This window comes from Heterodontus francisci, chromosome 9 (genome assembly GCF_036365525.1).
Source record: "Heterodontus francisci isolate sHetFra1 chromosome 9, sHetFra1.hap1, whole genome shotgun sequence".
NCBI lineage: Eukaryota > Metazoa > Chordata > Chondrichthyes > Heterodontiformes > Heterodontidae > Heterodontus > Heterodontus francisci.
The window spans coordinates 82,170,443-82,196,313 of NC_090379.1; the positions used below are offsets into that span (position 1 = coordinate 82,170,443).

Sequence of the window (25,871 nt, forward strand, 5' to 3'; positions counted from 1 at the left end):
ACTGTAACGAGTGGTGTGCCACAGGGATCAGTGCTGGGGCCTCAACTTTTTACAATTTATATAAATGACTTGGATGAATGGACCGAAGGTATGGTTGCTAAATTTGCTGATGACACAAAGATAGGTAGGAAAGTAAGTTGTGAAGAGGACATAAGGAGGCTACAAAGGGATATAGATAGGTTAATTGAGTGGGCAAAGATCTAGCAAATGGAGTATAATGTGGGAAAATGTGAAATTGTCCATTTTGACATGAAAAATAAAAAAGCATATTATCTAAATGGTGAGAGATTGCAGAGCTCTGAGATGCAGAGGGATCTGGGTGTCCTAGTACATGAATCACAAAAGATTGGTATGCATGTACAGCAAGTAATTAGGAAAGCTAATAGAATGTTATTGCGAGGAGAATTGAATACAAAAGTAGGGAGGTTATGCTTCAGCTTTTTTGGGCATTGGTGAGACCCCACATCTGACGTACTGTGTACAGTATTGGTCTCCTTATTTAAGGAAGGATGTAGATGCGTTGGAAGCAGTTCAGAGAAGGTTTACTAGACTAATACCTGAAATGGGCAGGTTGTCTTATGAGGAAAGTTTGGACAGGCTAGGCTTGTATCCGCTGGAGTTCAGAAGAGTAAAAGGCGACTTGATTGAAAGATATAAGATTCTGAGGGGTCTTGACAGGGTGGATGTGGAAAGGATGTTTCCTCTTGTGGGAGAATCTAGAACCAGGGGTCACTGTTTAAAAATAAGGGGTCACCCATTTAAGACAGAGATGAGGAGAAATTTTTTCTCTCAGAGGGTCGTGAGTCTTTGGAATTCTCTACCTCAAAAGGCAGTGGATGCAGAGTCTTTGAATATTTTTAAGGCAGAGGTAGATAGATTCTTGATAAGCAAGGGGGGTGAAAGGTTATTGGGGGTCAGCAGGAAAGTGGAGTCGAGGTTACAATCAGATCAGCCATGATCTTATTGAGTGGCGGAGCAGGCTCAAGGGGCCGAGCGGCCTACTCCTGCTCCTAATTTGTATGTTCGTATTATGCACTTAGGTGACTCAGCTAATGTGTCCAAAGGGCAGCTTTAGCCTCCTGGGTTCTTTGTAAGGGATTTCATGTTCTTTGCAGCAATGCTTTAATCCTTCTTTCATTCTGACAACACAGATGCTAGGGGGCAGTGAAGGCTACAGATTGTCCCTGGAGTCCATGGTAGCACTTTCCAGTGCAGGCATTTTAAAATGTATGATGGAGGAGGGCTTGGTGTATTCAGGGAATACTGCAGAGGACATAACTTCCTGAAGTTTTCCTTTTCTTACCCCTTTGTATAAACAGGTCTGTATATCCTGTTTGTGAATTTATCTGGCACTTTTTTAACTGCCTGTGAGGACACCAGCCAGGTCCCAGATGTCAGGGAAAAAGGCTGTAAACGTGCAAGACACCCTCCGATTATGTAGATATCATCTTGCAGTGGCCTTGAAATGGCCTTCCAGTTCAAGCCCTAAAAATAAACACCTATTAATCACCTAATGGTAACATTCCTTGACCACTGCTTTGAGTGTCGAGACCCAAACACAGCTTCCTACAATAGCTGGTCTCATGTATTCTGTCACCCAGGATAAGAAACAGTTTGCCTGACAATGTTTTTTATAGAGGCAAGCTTTAACTGGTTGTTTTCAGCAATCTCTAACTGGCCCCATCACTGATATATGACTCAAAGTCTTGGATATCGCACAATACAAGCTTTGTCCGCAGTCTTTGGGGAGAAAATAGCAAGGAAAGGGCTTTGTGCTATCCAAACTTTGCAGTAAAATTCTAAAAGAGCTCAAATCTGTGTTTGTCATGTGTAAGAGGGAAACAGTTTGTGGCTTTTTCGAACCAGCACAGGAACCATACTTAGCCTTGAAAATAAATAGTTTTTGTGTTTGGAAAATAGACCATGCTCTTTTTCTCTTAAGTCTGTTTATGATTGATGTCTTTTTTCTTTTTATAAAGGGCATGTTTGACTCAGGTGGTATTTCAGTACTATTTTTCTTGACATTATTTGCAGATGGCTCTGTATGTAACTACACAATTGTTTTACGTTGAAGTCTCACTATTGATGATAACGGCCACTGAAAACCTCAGTTATTTAAAAACCTGCAAATAATGATAAACCATGAAACAGGTGTATGCCCGATTTTTCAATCCAGTGCAACTCCACTGTTAATCGAAGTGAGGGGAAATGTGTTTTGGTAGTGTTATGATGTTGAGGGGAATGAATTTTTGATAGTGCCAAGGTGTTAGTGCTTTTCCGTGTGCCAGTATGACAGGATGCATTATTGTTCATACACCAAGTTACTGATCTGGGTCATATTATTGGGAAGCCAGGGAAGAAGGGTCGCCTAGGCTATTCTTGAATGCCTACTAGCTAACTAAAGAGGCCGAGAGATGAAGTAAATTTTCCAATATATCCTCTATGCCAGAGAAAAATTTGTAACTTACTGAAACCTGAAGGGACAGAGAAAATAACATCTAAAAAATCGGAGAAATTTTTTAGGTTATATCAATTTTCAAATATTAGACTGTGATATGAAAAGGAAGAATGTGCAGGGTTACGGGGAGAAGACGAGGGAATGGCACTAAGTGAATTGCTCTTTCAGAGAGCTGGTGCAGACACGATGGGCGGAATGGCCTCCTTCTGCGCTGTAACAATTCTGTGATTCTGTGATTTATGGAAAAGGTTCTTAGCATTTATTTTTTCACAATCATGAAACAGTGAGTTAAATCATGCTAATTGTGCACTGTCATTGTGATTAAATGATACTTGGTTCTTTTGCTTGCTCACCCTAAATTAAAGAAAAGTTTACCCGTTTTTCTTGAAGGCAGTGTCCCCTTTAAAGCAACTAAGGAAATGATTATATGTTATTTTATTGTATTTCTTGTTCTTATGGCATGTGGCTTGTCAGTACTTTTGTCTATCAGTTCCTAGATTGGAACAAGCCACGTACTGACATTCCATATTTAAAAACATACTGGATCCATGTGAGGACTGCAGAAATTATGAACAGGCCAAACAAAACTCCATCTTGATTACATTGCACTTCAGCATGTAAATTGTCCAGACGTTCTCCATTTAAAGGGGGACATAAATAACGCTACTGAAAAATTCTTGGAGTGTGCTGCAGATACCAACTTTTGAAACCTCTGTTACATCCTATATGAAACAATATATTTATGCAGTAACTTCTGTGGTAGGGGAGGAGTTGTACTCAATTGAAAAGGGAATCTTTTCATGAATAAGTATTTGTCAAACCAATGTTTTTGTTGTTAATGAAGTAAATAACACTGAAAATTATCATTGGATACTCGTGATGCATATTTTTGGGACAGAAATAATGAACAACTCTTCTCGCTCCCCAGGTTTTATTTAGTTAAATTTCATGCTTGATTTTTATTGCAGGACTTGTTCTGGTCTCCAAATTTGAGTCATGCTCTGGTAATGAGCCCTGTTCAGAAAGTAATCAGAAATACTTATCTGGTTATCCTCCAGCTGCTGCAAGTAAATTTGTTTCTAAAACTCAATGGAAATTCCCCCATCTCCAAACAGAAACCAAAATACAAGAAACTGTTTTATTGCTAACTTTGCTTTTAAGTTGATTTTAATTTTGGGTAGCTTGCCAATCTACTTCCAGACGTCGTTCTTTGAAATTGGCTACCAAGATATTTACCAGAATGCCTTACCCTTTTCTTTTTATTCTATCCCAAAAGGATAGAGCCATCCATGGCTGAGACTAGGGCTTCAATATGCTCCACCCTCCTTCATAGTGCCTTTTATAAATAGAAATTAAGAATGCAATCAAACCATCTGTGTATTCAAAATATAACATTTGGTGGTTCCTGTCCACAAACTTTGCACCATCATGATTTTGAAACATGCTTTTTAATGTCAAAATTTAACATTTTCCATTATACATGTATTAATGAGCCAATAGAATCAGTCAAAATGCGTTTTAGAAAAAAGATCCCCTGCCTTTTTCCTAACTTCAGTAACTGAAATTTCAGTTGTCCAAAATGAGGTTTTAAACAAAATAATTTTTAAAAAATATATTAAGTTTACATAACATGGGCGGAATTTCCATTCTGGGGCAGGACCTCGATCTCACTGTCATTTCTGGGTCCCAACCCCATACCATGTCAGCAATTGTTCTGTAAAGCAGCTAATTAGCCTAGAGTCGCCTTCACCATCCAATTAGTGTCAGTGGACACGGGAAGGTGGTGGGACATAGGCAGCAGCGGGCCCAATTTGTAGGGCAGACGCTACCGATTGCTGAGGTTGTTGTTCACCCAAGGGATGGAGGAAGGCGCAGAGCAAAGGGCAGTGATAAAGGAGGCACCTTGTGCCAGGGCACACCCCAGCTACCCCACCCGCCCCTCCCCACCCACCCACCCCATCATTTTTTGGATACCTCACTGGAGATGGTGACTGAGGGAAGAAACATCCTATTCCCTGCCAGAGGCAACAGAACGCCTGCAAGACTCACCAGGAAAGCATGGCTTGAGGTGGCTAACGGGGTCAGCAGCAGAGGAGTGATGAGGATGAACAGGATGCGATGCCCGAAGCGTTTCAGTGACCTCCTTATGTCTGGAAAGATGAGTCCAAAGATGGACCCAGATGGCAGCCTCCTGGTCAGCAGTCGCCAGAGTGCAAAAGAGAGGGGCATCCTGAGGGTGCATAGAGCTCTCCTGGCCATGGAAGAGATGGGTGCTCAGTGATGACCAAAAAGCAAGAAGCTGGAGTGAAGATCGAAAAGCTGCGAGTGCTGAGGGAGAGAGGCATTGTCCTAACTGTGTCTTCATTCACCTTGCAGGCCAAATGGTAATTGAACGACAGGAAGAAAGAGCGGGAATGCCTGGACGGCGGGGTGCCACAGCTAGTGTCACTGGCGCCCTTTGAGGAGCTGGAACTTGACTTGGCCAGAGCAACACGTCACAGGGACGCTGGGGGCAGAGAAACGGGGGTCCGCCATAGGGTGAAAACATCTCAACATCTCCATGTTCAGGGGATGCATGGCAGTGCTCCCTGTGCAACAAGCTGTCAATGCCTAGGCTGTCATTTCACTTTTTAGCAGCGTGAGCATCTGCTGACTGTCCTAATCTCTCATTACCATCTTCCATTGTGTCTTCCGCAGGGCCATCTGCAGAGGGGCAGGAGGCCACACAAAGACTAGAAGTTCCCAAGGATTCAGAGGAGGAGGACGCCTTGGATCCTGAAGTGTCACATCTTCCCTGTGCACCCTGCACCAGTGAAGATACTTGCACCTCGGTGGGTCCTCGTGCATTATTAGAGAGGGTGGCACGGGGTGAAGCACACCTCATGGCAGAGTTGGAGAATTTGGGGGAAGTAGTCGGCTGTGGCCACTCCCAGTCAGAGGATGGAGGACAAATGCAGCCCTGCTCGGGGCAGCAATGCAGAGCCTAGGGGGTCACAAAACAGATGGCTTTACCTGGGGAACCAGCGTCTGATATGTGCCCGCATGTCAAAGTTACCTGAGGAACTGCCAAGTCATGGGATGAGAATGAAGGAGTCCATTCATCTCGTGCTCCAAAATGTGTCAGTACTTTGAGCACATGAGCTCCTCGATTGAGAAAGTGGCCAACCTGATGGAGAGCCATATGAAACATCACTCCGAGTGGATGCAAGAACAGCACACTGACATGCATGGAATGCATGCCGCAGTCGGTAGCACTGACCAGTCAATGGCGCAATGAAGCATGGAGTAGATGCCAGCTGTGCCCCAGCTAGTAGTACCCTCCGATCAAGGGTGCCATGAAAGGGCTAAGGATGCGACAGATGGTGATGAGGGGGCCACCCCTCATGGGGCTCCAATATCATCATCCGTCCCCATGACCCCTCCGACAGGCAACGCATCTGTGGAGTCACGCCCTGTGATGGAGGCTGCCCCACAGTGTTGCCGGTGCAGCAGCCTTTGGAGCTGCCCCCATCACCACCCCCACCCCCGGCACCACAGACATTTCAGGCCCAGACAGGCACTAGCGAGTAGTCTGCCTCCACTTCATCCTCAGAAGGAGAACCTCATAGGAGTGGCTGTGAGCACAGGCCTCCACATCGGTAATAGCACTTTGAGGGTCAGTTGAGTGTTTCTGATGTAAAATAATAGTGAAATGTTGAACAATAAAGTACTGAGAAAGCTGTTGCACTAAGACTGACTTGTGTGTTTCCATTTCATCTTGGTAAAAGGCAAGAGAATGGGAAATGAGGGTTGGCAGAGTGATGGAGTGTGCTGGTGACAATTGTGTAAGCAGGAGAGTCTGGAGCCTTCCTGCCCCTCCTTCTTTACCCTTTTATTCCCGTTGCCCAGTGGTCTGCTTCTGCTCCAGCAGATGCTGCTCCTCTTCACTGGTCAGAGCAAGCTTGGAGAAGCTTGATCCTATTTCCTCCAATGCTGTTCCTTCGTTAGTAATGGAATGTGGTGTCTTCCTAAACCACGCCCCCCCCCCCAACCTGTCATGAACCCGTGAGACCCATTAGCAGAAGGACACATGTCCACCCCCGCCAATCCTGCCCCCCTCAAAATGACCTTGTCAAGTGTGCCGAGATATGGAAGATAATTCCTCTCACTGAGCATAACTGGTTGCGTGTAAATGAGGGCCTTCTCTGAGCCTTCCCTCTTCAATGCTGCCTTTTACTTCTGTCCCACTGCTCCCGCTCTCTCCCCTCTGTGTCACCACCTCCTCTTCCCTGTCGTGGTTCTAAAGGTGCGTTGAATCCACACCTGAGAAAAAAAATCCAGACGCTCCCTTTAATGAGCTTACAACAAGCTTGTTAAAAGGCTTGAGTGGTAATTTGCACAAAGAGGACGCATTGCCTCTTCCAGCTCCCACCACTACCTTTTAAACTCAGAGTGTACCGGTTTTTTGTTTGGAAACTGGCACGCCGACCCAAGCGGCAGGTTTAAGCAACCGCCCACCCTCTTTCCTGCTCTCATGAACAAATAAAATTCCTGCCCCATCTTGTATTTTGTGTCTTTTAATACTTTTGTTAAAGTTATTACTTCAAAAGCCTGGGCTCAATTTAATCTTTTCACCTCATCAGCTGTCTAGAGCTTCCAACAACATCTGTTTATTCTGATCATGTACAGTTTTCAGAGTTTCCCAGGGTCTGTCCCCTCATCCTGTAAGGACTTGAGAGTTTACTTTATTTTTTATAAAGTCTTTGGAAGAAACTGGAGTTGAATTCTCAAAGCTTTTTTTCCCGGCATAATTAAGAAATGCTGCTGATTTGCTATCGCATGTTTTGCACATTACCTGCATAATTCAAGGTCAAATTTTTTTGACAAAATTACCAATTGTATAGATCTACCGAATATGCATTTAAAGCATTCCATAGAGCATCACACAGGAGGCTTTAAAAATAAATCAGGAATATGGGACAAGAAGAAATGTTGTAGAATGTTTAGAAAGTTAGTTAATGGACAGAAATTTAAGGGTTAGGGTTAATGGCTGCTGGACAGATTGGTAAAGGATTGGAAGTAATGTATAATTTATGTTCTCAATTTTACATATATGTACAATGTTACAACCTGGTGCGAAAGATGTTATGGGGTCTGTTACTGTCTTCACCTGGTCTTGTTGTAACAGGGTTTAATTTTTTTTACACGCACTGTTTTGACTTCCCCTTTTTGTGAATTTCTTTCACAGTTTTCCAAAGAAACCAATTCACACAGGCTTTCTGAGGTTTAAAGAAGAAAGATGAAATGTTATTAAAACTTAGACTTAAACTCTAATATGGTTCATGCCTGTGGATATACGACGCGCCCCCAGCTAGCATGCACACGTGATACACACATGCAGATAGGGATAGAAAAGATAAGTAGAACTGTTTCAGGCAATATCTTGTTACTGTTTCTCGAGCTCGCTGTAGTCCTTGATTGAAGATATGGTCTTGCATTTCATTGGGGCCCAGTAGTCTTCTTAAAACCTTGTTCACATCGGAAACTTTTCTCTCTTTTTGAGTTTCACATGTTTTCACAAGATTCAGTTCCCGTGGGAATGAGATGGAAGCAGGCAGACAGGAGAGGTTGTAATTCTTGCTTCAGTTCCAGGAGAAATCTTTACTCCATGAGCACATGGCATTGTCTCTGTTCCAATTCCTTTGTTGGGAGCTCAAATTCAAAAAAACTCCCAGGTTGCCCTGCAGGTTAGTCATGTGACTAGCTCCTTATATGGAACAGTCTCTCCTGCGAGGTTTGTGGATTGTACCTTAGCAGTCTCTGGAATGGTAGCTCCCCCCACCTTCAAAGTCTGGTAATCAAAAGTTCATTGTTGGTTAAATGAGTCAGGGCATGGCCCTTTGTCCCTTGTTCCAACACTGTCGGTTACCATGGAAATGTCTTTCCGATCAGGGGCTTGTAATTTTAAGTTTTAATGTGCATGTGCAAAATCATGTATGCCCCAATCTTGGCAGGTGGGGGTTTGCCTGACAACAATTTGGACCTGAGTGCAGTGGGCATAACGCAAAATTAAGGGGTTTGGCAAACAACGAGAAGGACTGTAGAAGACATTTGGCAAGTTAGCAAAATGGCCGGAATGGTTAGGCAACAGTTGGAGTACTATATGGGGTTTTGGGCACTCCATTGTAGAAAAGACAACAAAGCCATAGGGAGCCATATGCCGTAGATTCACAAGGATTATACCAGTGAGGAAAACTATGGCTATGGGAATAGACCAGACATTGAGACTATTTATACTGAAGCGGAGAAAGCCAAGAGGAGACTTTTGAATTTTAAAACAATTATGAAGGGTTTTGACGTAGTAAGCAGGAAAGTATTATTTCCTCTCGTGGAATTTGTGGTGACAGGCCATCAATTCAGAGTCACTAAGGGAGTGAGGAGATAGGAGCAACTGCTATACCTGAAGAATTGTTATAGCACTTTTCCATTGTGAATAGTTGAGACAGAAACTGTTCAAACATTTACTGCTCTCATCTTAAAAGATGGAAGGAAAAGAAGATACAAGGCTATGGGGAACAGCAGAACAGTGGGATTATTTTTGAATTGCTCTAGAAACTCCAACAGTGAGCTGAATGGCCTCTTGTTCTCTATTCTTAGTGCAGACAAAATAAGGTCTCTATTTGTTCAGCTGCCTAAATCAATATGAAAGAAGTGTTTTACTAAAGTGCAATATTCATAGAATAATATGACATTGTTCAATTTGAATTGCCAAAATATTTTAAAATGATACTCGTTAAACTACAAATTTTTGCACCTTAGCAGAATCTCAATCAGTTTGAAATTGTATTGAATGCACAAAATAGATATGCAATCCAAAAATTGAGTGCAAACAAACACTGTTCAGAGTATAGATTTATAGTAATAAAAAGAAGTTAATGCTAGAAATAAGCACTGTGTGGTAAGTGTAAGCACAGAATATTGCTCACTACCAACCACACAATACAAGGTGAACAATTTGGAACCTTTGAATCAAACATATCCATTGCAGTTTTGTTCAAACTGGTTGTACACAGAAATTCCCTATTAATAACTTCCTTAAATGTATTTTCTGAATTGAATATCAATAATTACAACTTTCAAGAGGATAAGAAAAATGTAAAAGAAAATGAAAACAAAATATGGAATCTTGTTATCGAGAAAGAAATAGACAAGTTGCAAAAAAAAGGTTTTGTATTGGGGGAGAGCGAATTTTAGTAAAATAAGACAGGATCTGGCCAAGGTAGACTGAAAAGAGTTACTTGTCGGGAAATCTACAGAAGAGCAGTGGGGGGCATTCAAAAAGGAAATGGGGAGGGTACAGGCCCAACATGTTCCCTCCAGGGTAATAGGTTGGAGCAGCAAGCCCAGAGAACCATGGATGACCAGAAACATTCAGGGTACGATGAGAAGGAAAAGAGAGGCTTTTAGCAAATACAAGAAGAACAAATCAATGGAAGCATTAGTGGAGTACAGGAAGTGTAGGATGGAGCTCAAGAAAGCAATTAGGAGAGCAAAGAGGGGATATGAGAAAGCTCTGGCTGGTAAAAGTAGGGAAAATCCCAAGAAATTCTATCAGTATATCAATGGGAAGAGGATAACCAGGGAAAGAGTAGGACCCATTAGGGACCAAGGGGGAAATGTGTGGGTGGAGCCAGAGGACATTGGTAGGGTGTTGAACGAATACTTCACATCTGTCTTCACCCAAGAGAAAGAGGATGTGGATATGGAACTTAGAGAGAGAGACTGTGAGGTTCTTGAGCAAATTGTCATAGTGAGTGACAAGGTATTGGAGGTTTTGGAAGGCTTAAAAGTGGACAAATCTCCAGGTCCGGATGATTTGTGTCCCAGGATGCTGTGGGAGGCAAGGGTGGAGATTGCAGGGGCTCTGACCCTAACTTTTAATTCCTCTCTGGCCACGGGGGAGGTGCCAGAGGACTGGAGAACAGTTAATGTGGTCCCACTATTTAAGAAAGGTTGTAGAGATAAGCCAGGGAACTACAGACCAGTGAGTCTCATGTCAGTGGTAGGGAAACTATTGGAGAAAATTCTGAAGGAGAGAATCTATCTCCACTTGGAGAGGCAAAATTTGATTAGGAATAGTAAGCATGGCTTTGTCAGAGGGAGGTCATGCCTAACAAATTTGATTGAATTTTTTGAGCATGTGACCAGGTGTGTAGATGAGGGTAGTGCAGTTGATGTAGTTTGCATGGATTTCAGCAAAGCCTTTGACAAGGTCCCACATGGGAGACTTATCAAGAAAGCAAATGCACATGGGATACAGGGTAACTTGATAAGGTGGATTCAAAATTGGCTTAGCTGTAGGAGACAGAGAGTGATGACAGACGGCTGTTTTAGTGACTGGAAGCCAGTGTCCAGTGGCGTACCACAGGGATCTGTGCTGAGTCCCCTATTGTTTGTCATTTATATAAACGACATAGATGACTATGTGGGGGGTAGGATCAGTAAGTTCGCTGATGACACAAAAATTGGCCGAGTGGTTAACAGTGAGGTGGAGTGTCTTAGGTTACAGGATAGACGGGATGGTCAAATGGGCAGAAAAGTGGCAGATGGAATTTAACGCTGAAAAGTGTGAGGTGATACACTTTGGAAGGAGTAATGTGACACGGAAGTATTCAATGAATGGCCTGACACTGGGAAGTTCCGAGGAACAAAGGGACCTTGGCGTGTTTGTCCATAGATCTCTGCAGGCAGAAGGGCAGGTTAATAGGGTGGTGAAAAAGGCATATGGGACACTTGCCTTTATCAATCGATTACAAAAGCAGGGAGGTCATGTTGGAGTTGTATAGAACTTTGGTAAGGCCACAGCTGGAGTACTGTGTGCAATTCTGGTCGCCACATTATAGGAAGGATGTGATTGCATTGGAGGGGGTGCAATGGCGATTCACCAGGATGTTGCCTGGGAGGGAACATTTAAGCTATGAGGAGAGGTTGGATAGGCTTGGGTTGTTTTTGCTGGAGCAGAGAAGACTGAGGAGTGACCTGATCGAGGTGTACAAGATTATGAGGGGCATGGACAGGATGGATAGGGAGCAGCTGTTCCCCTTAGTTGAAGGGTCAGTTACGAGGGGTCACAAGTTTAAGGTGAGGGGCGGGAGGTTTAAGGGGGATTTGAGGAAGAACGTTTTTACCCAGAGGGTGGTTACGGTCTGGAATGCCCTGCCTGGGAGGGTGGTAGAGGCAGGTTGCCTCACATCTTTTAAAAAGTACCTGGATGAGCACTTGGCACGTCATAACATTCAAGGCTATGGGCCAAGTGCTGGAAAATGGGATTAGGTAGACAGGTCCGGTGTCTTTAATGCATTGGTGCAGACACGATGGGCCGAAGAGCCTCTTCTGCACTGTATTATTCTGTGATTCTGTGAAGCGGTCACCATCACACTCCGTATAGCAACATATAACAAGAAATTGACGTATAAGTTTGTAACGATTCAATACCTGAGGAAAGATTTAGGCAACCAACAGTATTATTAAAAGATTATATAAAACTAAAATAAAAGTACTGGAATGAGGCTGGGAAGAAATATAAGAAGCCTGTTGTGGCACACTATTGGCAGGAATGGTTTGGACCACTATTCTAAGTTGTGGAATTTACACTAAGAAACGTCTTGAATATGATTCTTAGGGCTCCAAAGTGTAATTATTCTTTTAATATCATAATGCCATTTATTGCAACTTGTACATAAACTTGACCTTAACAACAAAAAGACCACCAAATGATATACAGCGAGTCACAATACTGAGATACTATGTACAATTAAAACTATGTGAATCTGTAATTTGTATTTCAAGTGTATAATTGTTAAAATGGTGAGGTCCTAGAAAACTAATCTCAAAAGAGTTTATCTAGAACTTCTATGGTACTGAAATGCAATTTCATTTTAATTACAGGTCAGTTAATTTTGTAAGACACATAGACAAGAGAGAGGAGAACTGTTTTTGTGTTGAGCGATGTTTCAGCACACAATAGTGTCTCCTCAATCCACTTTCAATTTCTGGGCCTGGCATAAAGTTAAACAATCTTGTATTTGGCTGAGAGTGACAAAATCATTTGGCACACAAACAAAATACAATGATTTCAAAAGAGTGTGCCTTCATAACTGTTGTTTAAAGGCTTAATTATTTTGAAAAGTGCTGCTGAAAGCAAACTTAGTCAGCGTAATATAACTTTTAAAATTGCTTTTTGCTCATTTTTTCTCTCCTGTATTTTGACAAAGACTGAAATATGTTTAAAATGGTGCCCGGATTTATTTGGCAATTTCCCATTATACCAATTTTAAGTTGTGGCCAGTTTTGTTTCCAAGAAAATTATTTTCTCCTTAAATGGGAAAGACAGGGCTACATACCTCACAGCTGAAAATCTGGCATTTTTAACATTAATATGTTAGGATAATATAATTTCCTTGTGATCCACAATTTGAAAAGAACAATCCTCATACCAGAGTGCTTGTCATCTGATGTTTCACATGAAGATCCTTTGTCACTATTAAGTTTACTTGCACTGCACCTCTCGGTCAGACATAGCATTCGTGTTTGCTACACAGCAGTAAGAAAAGTCAAGAGGTTCCGAAACATTAACTCTGCTTCTGTCTCCACAGATGCTGCCAGACCTGCTGAGTATTACCAGCATTTCTTGCTTTTATTTCAGATTTCCAGCATCCGCAGTATTTTGCTTTTATATTAGTAAGAAAAGTCAAATTTGGCATTCTATTATGTAAATTGCTGTGAGGAATCTATAGTAAGAGGATACACATATGGGGAGTAGTCAGGTAGAAGATACACAATTTTTTATGGGGAGTAGTCAGGTAGATTGTGTTTAATCTAGCCTGCATTTAAAGACACAGGGTTGAATTTTACAGAGGCCTCGACGTCAGGATCCATAGCAGGGGAGGGAGCATGAAGATTGCCCCAGATGAGGCCTGCCATGGGCCTCGACGCCAGCAGGGCCGGTCCTGATATTGCTGGCGGCGGCAAGGCCTCGTGTTGGCCTCCACACCCCCCCCCCCCCCACCAACACCCCCCGCAACCTGGCGATGGGGCCAGAATTTAAATGTTTCAATAAATTAACTTACCTGCATTTGTGACTTCCCCATCGCCTCCTGAAGTATCACCGCGATCTTCATACCAGTGGCCAGCATCTGGGGAAACAAGGCACAACACTGGTGGGGAGGGGGGTGGGGTATGTTTCTCAGTGTGGGGGTGGGGGGAACGGGGTCAAATGAATATCACAAGTGAAGGGAATGGTGGGAAGGGTTATAGTTTAAAGTTTGTGCAACTGGGCAAGGGGGAAGGTCAGATAGTAAAGGTAAGTTTTTTGTGGGGGGGGGGGGAAAGCAAATAATTAATTAATTGTTATTGGGGGTGGGAGAGGTGCAAAACAGAGGGTTTTTTTAATGCCATTCACGTTAGATATTTAAATTTACCGGTAGGGCTGACAGCCCTTTAAAAATGGCTTTAGCGCCTACGCACAGGCAGCTGACGCCATTGCCGGGGACAGACAGCCTGCCCCCTTCAAGTGATCGGGGGTGGCGCCGGCTATTTAAATAAGCCGCCGCGCTTGGAATCGAGGCAGCTCTTTGGCAGCAGCCTGCATGTGCGGGCCATTTTTCTTTGCAGTGGGCCTATAGAATTCAGCCCACAAGTTCCAATTGCTCAAAAACAGGCAACTTCTGAGATCAGTTACAGGCTAATTGCTGTTGGGCATATTGTGTAATCAGTTGGATGCGAATTATAGTTTTCTTTCTCTTTATTTAATTTTTAAAAAAGAATATTTAGTTATGATTTGTAGGCGTTTTACACAAAGTGTGTAAAAGTATTTATTTCAAAACTTTTTTATAGGTATGGTTAATGAATATAGTTAATTGATGACTGCCTATGAATTTCATAATAATACATATTTTCCATAGGATATATATATATATGAAACCCACTATCTATATTTTATATATCCAGAGCTATGAGTTGGACCAGTTAAGTCTTTTATAATTGAGTATCCTTGTATCCTTCACTAAAACTGTTGTATAATCTGTGAAATTGTTTGAAAAATTGTGACTTGCATAAAAATGTGTTTTCCCACCAGATTGACTGTGCTCTATGTACATTTAACCACCTTGTATTACTCTATAACTTTTGGTACTTTTATGATTTTACATATCACGATACTGGAAGATAGTTGGATGTGGGAATGTTAGAACAGCAGCAGAACATTTCTGCTTGCTTGGCTCATCCTCCTCCTATTGAGGATGTTTTAATAATTTGGCAGTTTTAATTGCAAATATTTTACAATAACACTGAGAATCCAATGACTTGTTTGGATGCTTGCAGTAAGAAAAACTGTGATTCTGATGTACAGACCTAGCAGTGACACTTTCTGATAGTGATTACATCTTTATGAACTCTGGCTGAAGGTCCTAACTTCCTGGTGGGTCAACAGTTCCACGGGGCTACTTCCTGAGATTGCCTGGTGGGTTCAGCATATCCATTTAAAGGCTACAGCACAGTTCCTGGATGTTGAACTTTTATTTCCAGCACTGTGCATTAGAACAATCAATTGTTTGCCAATTTTGATAGTGCCTATTATAGTTAAGTATTCACAATAGCAAAGCAAAATTGTTAAGTGTTGAAATAGTATTTGCATTATGTCCTAATTTTTAAACATTCAGATGCATGGAAGATATGTTAATGTATTTTTACTTCCTTGGTCCCAAAATATATTTGTTTAGTGCACTGAAAGGCTAAAGTGCATCATTTTACATAGTTTTTGTAAATGTTCTCATCCAGCAAAGGTAAAACATACCCTCAGCTGTCAGTAACTCCTTTCACAAAGCTGATAGTACAGTTTCTTGCTGAAGTGCATAGTAAACATGCAACCCATTCCCTTTTGTTTTGTTTTCTTACCTCCCTCTTCACCCGGAAAAGCTATAACTTTGCCATACCAGTTGCAATCTTCACAGAAATCCTGTGGTTGTAATTGTTGTCTTTTGGTACAGTCTCCCAATAGTTGAGAAGTAACAGTCCCTCAGAGGCAGATTACTATATCCTCAGGCAAAGAGCACACAGGGGCTGTTCATTTTCTTGGGGTACTAGTTGCACTAGAAAGAGGAGTAAATTGTTTCCAGGAAATTCAGAACAATACTAGATACTATAACATAACACAAGAACCTAGCCTAAATATTGCAGTGTGACCTGTAGACCACCCTATAACAATATGACTTCAAAATGACACCACCTGACACATTTTGGTAGCCACTGTTATCTTGCACAGGTTGAAGTGAGGGTGAGATTTGGTTTTCCTTGTTGGTCTTGAAGGGAATGACTGAAGAAGTGAGTGTATACTTCTGCTTTTGGAGGAGGTGGGACTTTTGTTCTAAAGCAAGACACTTGTAGCTGCTTGCATTGCTTATCAGTGATGGTGGCTGGCTGTTGATCAGTCTGAAACATCACTGGTTGTGTGTGCAGTGTTGCCATGCTGCCTGATGGGACTCAGGGCATTATTGGTGTTTGTTGTTCCCACTTGGATCCGCCATGTATGGCCCACTGGTGTGAAGTTGTTTCGCCATAATCGATTAGTTTAAGGTAACTGCACCTCTTGCAAATAGGCCCCAAATATTTTTCAAAAAACAGAGTCGATGAAAAAGCAAATGTCCTATCGCTTAGGTGCCTGAATAGTGCTCTCTAGTTTGATCAAAAATCCATATCCCTTTATTCTTAGTGAAATCAGGAATTTAATTTTAAATGCTTATGTTAAGCCTGCATTCAAGTGCTCAAGATATTGTTTTAGAGCCTCCACATGAGAAAAACAAACAGCAGCATTGCTGTGAGTCCCACTTGGCAGCATAGCAACAATGGATGGCCAAATGCCACTAGCATTGTTTGCCCAGGCAACATTATTGATAAGCAATGGCACGAGATGCCATCTTGTATCAATAGATTTTCGTTTTTACAAAACTTTGATCGTCAATGTCGTCTGAAAAAAATTAGTCTCATTTAATTAATACAGCCATGTTATGCTGTATTGTCATTGTGCTCTTTAATGCAACTTTAAAAAAATTTTTACATCTACTTTTCAGATTTGGACCTGGATTAGTGATCTACTGGTGTGGATTTATTGAGGAGTTGGACTGTCATCGTGACCGTGGAATCTTACTAAAAGATTGCTTCCCTGAAGACATCATAACCTTGCACTGCTCCATGACCAGCGTTGACAGTGGAAAGAAGAGGTGAATCCGGAAGTAATTTTGCCTTTCTGCTGTGCAGACTGCTGGCAACATCTCTCCTGAACTTTAGTTGAACTGCTGCCCTGGGTCACCATCATACCTCTTTAGAAAAACACATTCAGCGTTTCTGTTTTATTTCAGCAACACACTTCTGCGAGCAGCCAAGAACTACAGATGCGTACCACTCATTATCAGCATCCCTGTCTGTGTCAATACTTTATAGATAGTCTTAATCTTTCCAACTTCCGAGTTCTTTTCTCCATATCTGGAGAAGGCTAAAATTCTGATGCTGGAAGGTGCAATTCAAAGTTTATTTAACTGTTTGAAAAGTTAATTGTTTTTATTGCTGTGTTGTGAATGTAGGGGGAGAACTGCTTTTATAATATATTGCACAATTTTAAAACAGCCTAAATTCTTTAACTTCATCTAAATTGATTTACAAAGGGTGCAGTTATAATATCAATGTTGCATCATGGCAAAATGTAGTATTGCTCATCAGAGCAGCAATCAGAATGGGTAATGCCTTAAAATAAAAAGAGTGAAATTCCTAGCTGTTAGATGCTTCAAACATGTTTTCCAGTTCATTGGCAGCGATGAACTTTGTTTACTGAGAGTTCACATGTATGACAAGATTTTGGGTGAATTCTAAAGTCCGCAACTGCTTGACAATAACTACATTAAAAACACTTTTTTGTAGCTATTGGCTGCAAATATAAAGCAGAAGTTTCTTAAATTTCACTGAGTGCTTTTTTTTGAAATGATGTATGCATGTATTGGTTATGGAGCTGATATCCATTGTATACACATGGATCCAGGTTTGGAATTGCTCATTAAGTCTGAAAGGCAGTATAACTCTGGTCTGGACAACTGCTGTGAGCTAAAAGACATATTGGTCTCTGATAAGTATGTGTATTACAACTATAGTCTTAATTTTAATAAATAGGTCTTTGATTTAATTGTTTTTGGAAATATGTCAAATTAATTTTAACCATGATTTGGAATGCACTGCCTGAGAGTGTAGTGGAGGCAGGTTCAATTGAAACATTCAAAAGGGAATAGACTGTTACATGAGAAGGAAGAATGTGCAGGGTTACATTGAGAAGGTGGGGGAATGGCACTAAGTGAATTGCTCTTTCAGAGAGACAGTGCAGACATGATGGGCTGAATGGCTGCCTCCTGCACTGGAACAATTCTGTAATTCTATGATCTGATTTTTCTTGGAGCATTATTTTGTACTTTTCCACCCAAAAATTCTTTTAATCTTCCCCTCCCTCCAGTTCCAACTGGACACTGCACCTCCTACAACCAAGAAGGTAAGAGACTTGCTACCAGACTTGCACCTGTGCTTCCAATGAAGCAACACCAGGAGTTGCAAAACATTGTTCCCTATGACTTTCACTCTCTTTCCCCCCCTCTTCTCCCTCTCCCGACAGTGAGGAAAATACCTTCCACCTTCTCCATACGACTGCAAAACTCAACAAAGTGGTAGAAATTGGACTCACTTTCCTTGCTCTACAGTATCAAATATTTGGTGTTTTAATAAATGCCATTGTGATAGTTGCAGTTATCAAGTTTAAAGTGACTTTTTGAGGAAAATGCAATGAAATCCTTGGTGCTTTTAAGTATTTGATTCAGAAGTTATCGTACTTAAATGAAACACTCGAGTTCCTTGCCAGCTGGTGATATTGGCAGCTCTCTTTTCAACACTGTAAATGCTTTTATAGATGCTGTGTTCTATTAGGTCTAAGTATCACATACTTGTGCAGTTGTTGTCTGCTCTGCCTTTTTACTTGTCTATAAAGCTGTTTTATAAATAGAATTAAGTACAAGTCCCACATTACTGCAAATAATGCACCTAACTTATCTACTGTCTTTCTGAGACTAAGCTGAACCCAGATTTCTGCTTTGGCAAGTCATTACTATCTTACGCATAAGTGATGCTCATTGAGAACTGGGAGCTTATTGGTAGTAAAAACCCAAACCTGAAAAAAATTTCCCTAACCCCTTCAGAAAAACAATCGTATAATCATAAAAGAACTCCTCAGAACGCCAATGAATTGCCTTTGCCTTAGAAAGTTGCATTCAGTCTAATTGTAGTTTACAATGTGTGGGGATTGCTGATGGAATGAACGGCATGTCAGAAAACACAAATGTGCATAAAACAGAATTCAAAATGCAGTCTTCCATTCTATGTTCACTTGTTCAAACTAGAGGAATGAATGTATGTCTGTTTATGAAATATTGTATTGTAGCTACTACTTAAAATTAGCTCAGATGCAGTTGAAGGACAGTTAAAACTCTCCTCCAACTCATGACTACCCATTTAAAAAAAAAATAGTTTCAGAAGAGTCAATTTCAATACTTGTGTATTTTAACCTGACAATTCTGTCTCTTGAAACTTTGTAATTTCTCACAATTTTTTGCATGAAATCACTTTTCCACAAGAAAATAATTAGTCAAAGATCTTACCTTTGAGAACTCCATACACTTGCTTTGAAAGCTTTTAACTGAAACAAGATAACCAAAAAGGCTACTTATCATCTCTGTAGACGTTGATTCATTTTAAGTCTAGAATTCATGGAGCTTTATCCCTTTCTGATGTATAGTTAGATAGTTCACTATGTTAGCCTTATTTAGAGCTGTTGGGAATATGTCCAGACAACAGAATCATCATAATTAGAAAGTGCTCTTAAATCACTAATCTTTTAAATAGTAACTGTAGATGATATTGGTTTCTGACTAAACACATTTAAGAAAACAGTTCAGTTTGTTTGGTTTCTGCCCTTCCTCCTATTGTTTAAGGACGAATTTAATATAAACAGTAGCTCAGGTCATCATTAAGCCTTACTTAATACAGTAATGAATCATCTGAGTTTGTTTTGCAATTTTTTCTCTTTGTCAGTTTTCTTCCTTTCCTTCTCTTGAAGGCATTGAATATAATTTCATGGGCACCTAGTGCCCTCCAGTGCCTCAGCCAAGTGGACATTGTTACTTTTTGATCCTTGACAGTATGTATTTCAGCCGATAGGATCACTGTTACAGTCAAACTCCAACCTGGCCTGACTGACTTGCAGCAGGGGGTTGCTCGGATAGTGCCGAGCATTGGAAAACATAGTTGATTTCCCATACCCCAACGTAAAACCCAGGAATGCCCCGATCATCTGTTGGTTGTAGGTATAGACTGGGTATCAAATATGGTTGATGTAGCTCAGTCACGCATTAGATAAACATGTTGAGTCATTGGAGACACTTTAAAAAAAAAAGCCTGAGTGGAAAATAATGAAAATCTGGAAGTAAGTCTGGAAAATTAAAATGGAGAGCAGGAAAAACTACCTGATGCAATGTTTAAAGGCCTGGTGCCCTAAACTTATCAAAGCTTTGCGAATTGAAAGCATATCCTTTGAAAGGGACAATCTGTTGTATATTTGAATGATTTCAAGCAGTTCCAATTACAATCATTTTATTTACAATCTCCTCTTGTCCTTCAATAATGTAATTGTGAAAGGGTGACCAAGAACTAGTAGTGAATATAGAATGTGAATTATTTTGAAGGGGATTCAGTGCATCTTTCCAATAAATGTATGCATTTTCACATTCCTACAGCATATGAACCTAGTTTCCCACTACCATTAGGCTCTGACTTTCTCCCACTTCCATTCTATTGGTTTACATTACACTTTGAAGTATATTAGCTTGAAATGAGGGTAAGACACCCAGCCTAGTGTAGTCCCACAAATTTTCATCTCTCAGTTGCTTGTAAGAGAGGTAATTCATATTGAATTGGTTACATTTCTTCCAGCTGCATGTTTTTAAAAACAAATTCAGTAAAAGAGGAAGTAGGCAGTTTTTTTAATGTAAAATGTACTGGCATAGATGTTTTAGGTGCATTTATAGAAGAATAACTCAGGAACGGAGGGCTGAATTTTGTGCCCCCATAGCAGCATGTGACGCCGCGGGCAGCCTCTTACCATAATGGAGGCACAGGGCCTGTCCAGTTACATGACGGGGGCGAGCTCCCATGCAGAGATTACGGCATCAGATGACTCCAACACAGTTGCTGGTGCCATAATTAAAGCACTGCCAGCCAGCCCTTGTATTGCTGCCTTTCAGTGAGGCAGTGAAGCTGGAGTGCTATTGGACTCCACTAAAGTGCTGTTGGAACATATAGATCCCCACCCCCACCTTGGCACAAGGACTAACAACTGTTGGGACTGAGCAGGAGTGACCTGGCACCATGTCCGAAGGAAGACACCGGTGGCCCCAAGGTTTAGCGATGCCTCCCCGGAGATTCTCCTCCAGACTGCCAGGAAAAGAAAGGAGTTACTCCTTCCAAGGGATGGCAAGAATAGATCCTCCCGCCTTACCAAGCAAGCCTGGATGGAGATCACAGAGGAGGTCAGCAGCCGTGGGGTCACCCCATGAACTTGATCCAGTGTTGCAAAAGAATCAATGACCTCCTTCGTTATACCAAGGTGAGTTATCCATACATATCACCTCTTTGGGGCTTACGTGTGGCTATGTGGGAGGGGCCGCGACATGGGGAGGGAGTTACCACAAAGGCGATGGCAAGGGGGTTAGGCATCACCCCGTCCTGGCAGATGCATCTGCATCTCAGCAATAGGCCACCTTCTTTCACAGCTCACCCGCATGACGTCCCGGAAATCGAACATGGGGAGGAGCCATGTAGGAAATCCTATCTGGGGATGTGGAGCTGCCACTAGCATAACTGTCCTGTTGCTCTTCCTATGAAGTCTTACTATGTCCATCTTTCTGCTTGCAGGATAAATGGGCCCATAACACAAGGGAGACCTCGACTGGCAAAGGCATCCCAGATCTGCGGCCTCTCGTCGGCTGAGGTGGAGGCACTGGAGCTATTGGGGGCCCTGGACAGCCATTCAATAGCAGACTGAGACAGGAGTCTCCGCACAAGAGAATGAGGACTTTGTTCATTTGCCTGCCAACACACCTCTGGAGATCCGCATCATGCATGGTTGGCAAGAGGAGATCTGCAAAACCTAACCCATAAATGTCTGTGTTCTCTCATGCAGGTTGTCGTCCACAGGAGACTAGCGCTGATGTTGCGAAACGGGGTAGCCATCAACCTATGAGGAGGAGGAGCAGTCACAGGATGCACCGTCACATCATTCTCCTGCACAGATACTTCCACCTCGGTGGGTATGCATTCGGGCTTAGATTCAAGGTCACAAGCTGGTGAGAGCATCAGACACGTGCCGAGCAGCTGATGGAGGCTGTTTCAGCCAAGGCCACTGACCGTCAGAAGACTGTGGGTGGCCAGGCCCATGCTGAGCCCCAAGCTGATAATAAGCCTGTGGTGTCGACAGTGCAGGGCATGCTGGAGTTGCAGAGAGAGGTAAGGCAACATCTGGCGGAGCTGCCAGAGGCCATGAGCAGACAATGGAGGAATCCTTCCATGCCATGAGTGCTGCCATGTCTCAGGCAAGTAAGCACATGGCTTCCTCCATAGAGAGGTTGGCAACCCTCATGGAGGGCCAGATCCCACAGATGCTCACAAACCTGCACAACATCGCCTCAACACAGCAGTGGCAAGGCGAGAGAAGGATGAGGTGCCTGGAGTCTCCACCAGATCCTCGTTCTTTTCCGATCAACAGGGAGGTTCAAGTGAGCCTTGAAAGGGAGGAGGAGAGGCTGACGACCACATCTGGGGGCTCCCCTCAGGGCGCTTAGAGTGTGGAAAGCAGCTCCTCATCCCCTCCACCAGTGAGCCCAGCTGTGCAGGAAATCCTTAGCCAGCCAGGTCCTCAAGATCTCGGGCAGTCAGAGGACGGCCGCCGAGGTCATCCCAGGCCAAGGGGCAGCCTGTCTCCACCCCAGCTGCTCGCACAGTTGTCACACCTTACAGAGGCACTCGTAAAAATATAAAGAAAAGCACTTAGACGGACTTGGGGATTCATTGGTGTATTACCTTTTCCCTTTATATTGTTTTCTGCACTTTTGTCATAAATAGAGTTTGCATTCATTGTTGTAAAATGCTCATTCTTTCATGCTTGAGATGCTACCTTCACCCTTGTTCCCTCATTGGGCTGCCAGTGTAGGCACAGGCTGCCTTTGATAAGTGTCTCAGATGTACCAGAGCGCGTGGTGAAGCTGGTCGCTAGGCACTAAATCGAGATAGGAAGGAGGCGACAGGCAGATTACAGTGAGTTGAATCTTTATTGAGTTCACTTTGACAGACCATCTTGGTGGCAGGCAGCGGGTATGTATGAGATTGTCCCTTGCCTCCCTTGCGCATCTCTCAATGTGCCTGGCTTCTGGTGCAAGGGGTTCAATATCCAGTGCTGCCTGCTCAGTAGCCTCCTCCACATGCTCCTCGTGGGTTGAGGAATGGTGGTCAATCACGTCCTTGTCATACAAGACCTCCTCCCTCTGCAGTGCTAAATTGTGCAGAGCACAGCAGACCATGATGCGCGAAACCCTCACTGGGACAAACTGCAAAGGTCCACCAGATTGATCCAGGCAGCAGAATCTCATCTTTAGCAGCCCAATGGCTTGCTCAATGGTGGAGCCCTGGCAAGTGTTGTACCTCTCCTCTGCTACAGTGCAAGGGTTTCTTACAGGCGTCTGTAGCCATGTCTTCAGTGGGTATCCCTTGTCCCTAAGAATCCATCCCTGAAAGGGAGCAGGGAGCCTGAAAAGCAGTGGCACCTGGGACTGTCAAAGTATGGCGGCATTGTGGCTGTTTCCCGGGAAGCTGGCACACACGTGCAGGAAATGCTTTTGGTGGTCGTAGACCAGTTGAATGTTGATTGAATGGAAGTCCTAATGTTGATGAAAGTGCTGGTTGCTCCATGGGATGGCTCTTTGATGGCCACGTGCAGTAAATCGCACCTTGCACCTGGAGGAATCCAGCAATGGCTCCGAAGCCGATGGCCCTCTCCGCCTGACTGTCAGGTTTAGTCCAGTAACACATATAGTCGTCGGCCTCTTGAACAGGGCATTGGTCACCTCTTTGATGCAGCAGTGAGCTCCTTTTCTGAGGATGTTCTTGCTATAGAGGGAGTGCAGCGAAGGTTTACCAGACTGATTCCTGGGATAGCGAGACTGACATATGAGGAGAGATTGAGTCAGTTAGGATTATATTCGCTGGAGTTCAGAAGAGTGAGGGGGATCTCATAGAAACCTATAAAATTCTAACAGGACTTGACAGGGTAGATGCAGGAAGGATGTTCCCAATGGTGGGGGAGTCCAGAACCAGGGGTCATAGTCTCAGGATACGGGGTAAACCTTTTAGGACTGAGATGAGGAGAAATTTCTTCACCCAGAGGGTGGTGAGCCTGTGGAATTCGCTACCACAGAAAGCAGTTGAGGCCAAAACATTGTATGTTTCAAGAAGGAGTTCGATATAGCTCTTGCGTCTAAAGAGATCAAAGGGTATGGGGCGAAAGCAGGAACCGGTTACTGAGTTGGATGATCAGCCATGATCATAATGAATGGCGGAGCAGGCTCGAAGGGCCAAATGGCCTACTCCTGCTCCTATTTTCTATGTTTCTATGTTAAACCCTACACATGTGCCCGGTGGATCCCTGTAAAGAGCCAAACGCATAAAAATCAATGCCAAGGTGATCTTAAGGGCCATGGGCATTAGGTGTCCACCGAAGCCCATAGGTCATAACTCATCCTGCAGCATAGCACATAAGTCGGTGACAGCCTCCCTGAAGAGCTGCAGTCTTCGCTGACACTGCCGCTCGGACATTTGGAGGTAGCTGAGTTGAGTCTCTGGCGCAAGTGGGCCCTTCTTGGTGTGGCTGGCTGCTACTGCTCTCCTCTTGCAGCCTCATGGGTGGGCGCAGCTGTAACCTGGCCCACCCACTGTCAGAGCCACTACTGTGCAGCACAGGGGTCCACAAAGACAGTGTATGAAACCCATGCCAGCTGATCAGTAGCCCTCCAGAGAGCTAAACTTGCAGTGACAAACTTGCCTTTGCACCTTTCCCTTTGCTACTCGCCTTACAAAATGCACTAATGCCCCTCCATGCCCATCCATGAAGAGAGCCCAGCACCCAATACTGTGCCCACCCAACCCTGTCACCCAAGATATGTCCCACCCAACTGTGGCACCCAATACTATGTCCACCCATGCAGAGTGCCCAGCACTGCAGGCCGACAATGGCTTCCACTTCCCCCTCTTCCTCTATCTACTGCTCCCCATGGCTGCCTTCCCGTGGTGTCACTGAGGCATCACCTCGGTGCCGCCACCGTCAAACAGCCAGGGATCAAAAGGCAAGTGATCCCCACACACCATTGACTAAATTCGAAACCCCCCGCCCCATAGAATTGTGATCACATCAATGCTAATGTATTAAAGCAAGCTGTTCACCAATTTAAATTGCAGTCTCTCTGTGTTGGGGCAGCAACACCGCCTTGGAGCTTTCCTAATGCTGACAAGATCTGGAACTGATGTCGGATTTCTGGACGAGCCCGTCCGTCCCAATTTTCCTGCTCCCCATGCCTCCACTCCAGCTCCCACTCACCCAACAAAATTCAACCCTGAGTGCCATAGTGGGGTAAAGGCCAACTGCTCACTTCTGGGACTTGAAACATAGGAACAAGAGTAGGCCATTTAGCCCCTTGGGCCTGTTCCGCCATCCAATGAGATCATGGCTGGTTGTAACCTAACTCTATATGCTCGCCTTTGCCCCATATCCCTTAATATTGCGCGCAGTAGGGTGGCACAGTGGTTAGCACCGCAGCCTCACAGCTCCAGCGACCCAGGTTCGGTTCTCGGTACTGCCTGTGTGGAGTTTGCAAGTTCTCCCTGTGACTGCATGGGTTTCCGCCTGGCGCTCCGGTTTCCTCCCACAGCCAAAGACTTGCAGATTGATAGGTAAATTGGCCATTGTAAATTGCCCCTAGTGTAGGTAGGTAGTAGGAGAATGGTGGGGATGTGGTAGGGAATATGGGATTAATGTAGGATTAGTATAAATGGGCGGTTGTTGGTCGGCGCAGACTCGGGCCGAAGGGCCTGTTTCAGTGCTGTTTGACTATCTTTGGTTAACAAGTCTATCGATCTAAGACTTCATTAACAATTGACCTAGTATCAACTTCCGTTTACACAAGAGAATTCCAAACTTCTAACTTCATTCCTGAAAGACCTTTGCCGGGATTTTACCAGCCCTCTGGAG

The 25,871-nt window shown here is 43.3% G+C and overlaps 1 protein-coding gene across 3 annotated transcripts in view; it reads left to right on the forward strand.

The window, feature by feature from the left end:
* cdin1 (CDAN1 interacting nuclease 1) overlaps nucleotides 1-19,025 on the forward strand; it is a 142,389-nt gene extending 123,364 nt beyond the window's left edge. For all 3 annotated transcript variants that reach the window (XM_068039389.1, XM_068039388.1, XM_068039390.1), the window contains one exon: nucleotides 16,564-19,025. In XM_068039389.1, the coding sequence (XP_067895490.1) occupies nucleotides 16,564-16,717 (154 nt within the window). In that variant the 3' untranslated portion in view covers nucleotides 16,718-19,025. The remainder of the gene's footprint in view (nucleotides 1-16,563) is intronic.
* The last annotated feature ends 6,846 nt before the right edge of the window (nucleotides 19,026-25,871 follow it).